The sequence below is a fragment of the Vulpes lagopus genome, chromosome 7, assembly GCF_018345385.1.
Source record: "Vulpes lagopus strain Blue_001 chromosome 7, ASM1834538v1, whole genome shotgun sequence".
NCBI lineage: Eukaryota > Metazoa > Chordata > Mammalia > Carnivora > Canidae > Vulpes > Vulpes lagopus.
The window spans coordinates 80369091-80372277 of record NC_054830.1 but is presented as its reverse complement, the minus strand read 5'-3'; the positions used below and the strand labels follow the sequence as shown (position 1 = coordinate 80372277).

The 3187-nt window shown below is 44.9% G+C and overlaps 1 protein-coding gene across 1 annotated transcript; it reads right to left on the bottom strand.

Moving 5' to 3' along the window:
• Nucleotides 1–1282: 1282 nt before the first annotated feature.
• Nucleotides 1283–2239, bottom strand: LOC121495191 (olfactory receptor 13C7-like). Its single transcript, XM_041762457.1, has one exon. It carries the CDS (start codon nt 2237–2239, stop codon nt 1283–1285), a length of 957 nt encoding a protein of 318 aa, XP_041618391.1.
• Nucleotides 2240–3187: the final 948 nt, after the last annotated feature.

The following is a 3187-nucleotide window of genomic DNA, read 5'->3' as shown; positions in this document are numbered from 1 at the left end:
TCTAAACAATAAGCACTTTTCCTGCAAAGTGAAAGTAACTGCAGAATGTTCTAAAATAATGGGGTGTCCGGGTGGTACCATTGGTTAAGCATCAAACTCTTGGTTTTAGCTCAGGTCCTGATCTCGGGATCATGAGATCAAGTCCCCACCTCAGGCTCTGGGCTTAGCATGGAGTCTGCTCAGGACTCTCTCCCTCTCCCTCTCCCCTTCCCCCTCCTCTCTCTCTCTCTGCCTCCCTCCCTCTTCCCTCCCTCCCTTTCTAAAATAAAGAAAATAAATCTTTAAAATATGATTCATGAGTAAAAGTATTTATCCATTACTGAGAATGACATAATATTCCCTTTTTCAGGAATGCAAATAAACAAGATTTTTAAATGGTTTTTGTTTGTTTGTTTTGTAGTTTAAGAGCCAACATGTTCTCCAGACCTCTAACATCTTTTCATGGAGGATACCCCATAGCCCTGACTGCTGTACCCTCATGCCCAGGGGGTAAAACAGCCCTGCTGACTCTACTTAAGAGGAAAAACACTTGCACAGTAGTACAAAATAAAATCCATTTATAGGAATTTAACTTAGCAAATTATTTTTAGGAAATTTTTTTTCCTTGAACAAAAGGAATTCACCAAGTTACTTTCCTTGGGGGCCAGGGTATAGGAGACACCTAAGAAGGATATAAGTCAGTCACACACACACAGCCCACGAGCTAGCACTGAGATTTGATCATTGTTCTCTCTCGCAGGTAAGCTTTCTCAGGAAGCTGAATTTGATGGGGACATTTTCACACGGGATGTTTACTGTTACTCTTAAGATTGACACCTGTGGGATGGAGGTGAAGGAAGCAGGAATGAGCTCAGAAGGCAAACTCGAACTGCCCATTACTCTCATGGGCCAAGGGCAAGCCAGCGCAGGGACTCATTTGAATGCTGTCAGCCACCAGCGTTCCCAACAGCTGGGGTAAGAGGAGCTTCAGCCCTAGGTGGGGTGGTGGTGAGTCTGGGCAATACACTCATACCAGCCTCCACTACATACTTGTAACCAATACTTCTCAAGGTTTAACATGCATATGAATCCCTTGAGGGATTTTGTTAACACGTCGATTCCAATTCAGTAGGTCTGGAATGGGCCCCAGATTCTGCATGTCTAAAAAGCTCCAAATGATGCTAACACTGCTGGTCCATGGACCACACGGTGAGCTGCATAGCTCTGAAGTCACTTTGCCCCTGATTGAGTTTTTACACTGAATTTCACAACTGAATGAGAATGTGTGGGTTCTAACCCACCATCAGTGAGTGAAGCGCTTCTGAGCCACTATGTACCTCACAGCGGTCTTAACATCCTTGTTCCTCAGACTGTAGATGATGGGGTTGAGCATGGGAGTCAGGAGTCCATAGAAGAGGGAGATGAGCTTGTCTGAAACATCCTGCTTGTCTGCTCCCAGGGGATCCTTAGATTTGGGTTTTGCATACATGAAAAGAATAGTCCCATAGAAGATGACCACTACAGTGAGATGGGCAGAGCAGGTGGAGAAGGCCTTTCTCCTCCCCTCTGCTGAGGGGATCCGCAGGATGGTAGCAATGATGAACACATAAGAGATAGAGATGAACAGAACTGGGACGCCCAGGAAGATCACATTGGCCACCCCCATACTGATCACATTGATGGAGATGTCAGCACAGGCCAACTTTAGGACAGCCAGGATCTCACAGATGAAGTGGTTGATGACATTGTCCCCACAGAAGGGTAACTGTACCGCAAGAGAGATCTGCACTAAGGAGTTGATGCCACCAGCCACCCAGGAGCTGGCAGCCATGGGCACATAGGCAGCCTTGCTCATGAGCACAGGGTACCTAAGCGGGTTACAGATGGCCACATAGCGATCAAATGCCATCATGCCCAGAAGCACACACTCTGTGGCTCCCATGGCAAAGGAGAGAAACATCTGCACGGCACAGCCTGAGAAGGAGATGGTTTTCCTGGGGGTCAGGAAGCCATCCAGCACTAGAGGGACGGAGGAGGTTGTGTAGCAGATGTCCAGGAAGGAGAGGTTCCCCAGGAAGAAGTACATGGGTGTGTGTAGGCGGGAGTCATGGATGGTCACCAGGATGAGGACCCCATTGCCCAGCAGGATCACCAGGTACATCGACAGGATGAGCACAAAGAATGTTTTCTCTAGTTTTGGATGGGCAGAGAGGCCAAGCAAAACGAACTCTGTCACAGCAGATTGGTTGGATCCTTCCATTTCATACACTCTCCTTTATCCCTAAAAATACTGAAGGCAGAAATACATATTGGTTTTTTGATGGCTTGCTTGAGTCAGTACATGGGGATCACTGTATGATGCCTCTAAAATTGTAAATAAACTTAACCTGTGGGATTTAACTAAAAGACCAAGTTATCTAAACTTAGTCTGTGTATCAGTCAAAAGCATGAAATGCAGAACCTGGAAATCTAAAGAAACCTAACAAAATAAGGGAAATTTCTGTCTACTCAATGGTATTAATATACCTAAAGCAAAAAAAAAAAAAAATACCTAAAGCAAGAATTGTATGTTTGCACATGCTGTGTGTCTTCAACACTTTACAGGGAAGCAGGGGCCACTGAATGACTCCATTTCTGTCATATAATTGGGACCTCAGGCTATCACAGCTCAGTGACATTGACCATTGACATTATGTGGCCCATTCCTGTAGATGTAGTTCCTCCTTGTCCAGCAAGTTTCTGTTATAACTAGACTTCCAACACAGTCTTATAGGAAGAGAATGTGCTGACTCGAAAACATAAAGTTATATAATATATAGTTATGTAAAGATATAATACTTATATCTTTAATAGCTTTATTTCTTATGGAGTATCTGGTGTATACTTCAGTATTTTGTGAGTTTAGTTAGTGTAAATCAGTTTATCTGCACTTGGCCCTCTTCTCTGAATAAGCTGATCAATTTGAATTTCTGGAGCCTACAATATAGAGCTCCCCTCAAAGTCTCCGGGAACCTGATGTGCAGAGCAGGCCTTGTGTGCTGCCTCTTGTAACCAGTGCTGACCTGTCTGCCCCTCTGCTGCTCAAACTTGGGCTCAAGGAATAAAATCATACCTGATGGTCAGAGCCGATTCATAATTCACATCCTCAGAGTAGGTTGAGTGGGGCCCTGAGGCACAAACCATCCAGTGCCACTTAGATGCTTTGCAG

What these genes read in the sequence shown, in the direction of transcription:
- LOC121495191 (XM_041762457.1), bottom strand. Translation starts at nt 2,239, where the DNA reads ATGGAAGGATCCAACCAATCTGCTGTGACAGAGTTCGTTTTGCTTGGC.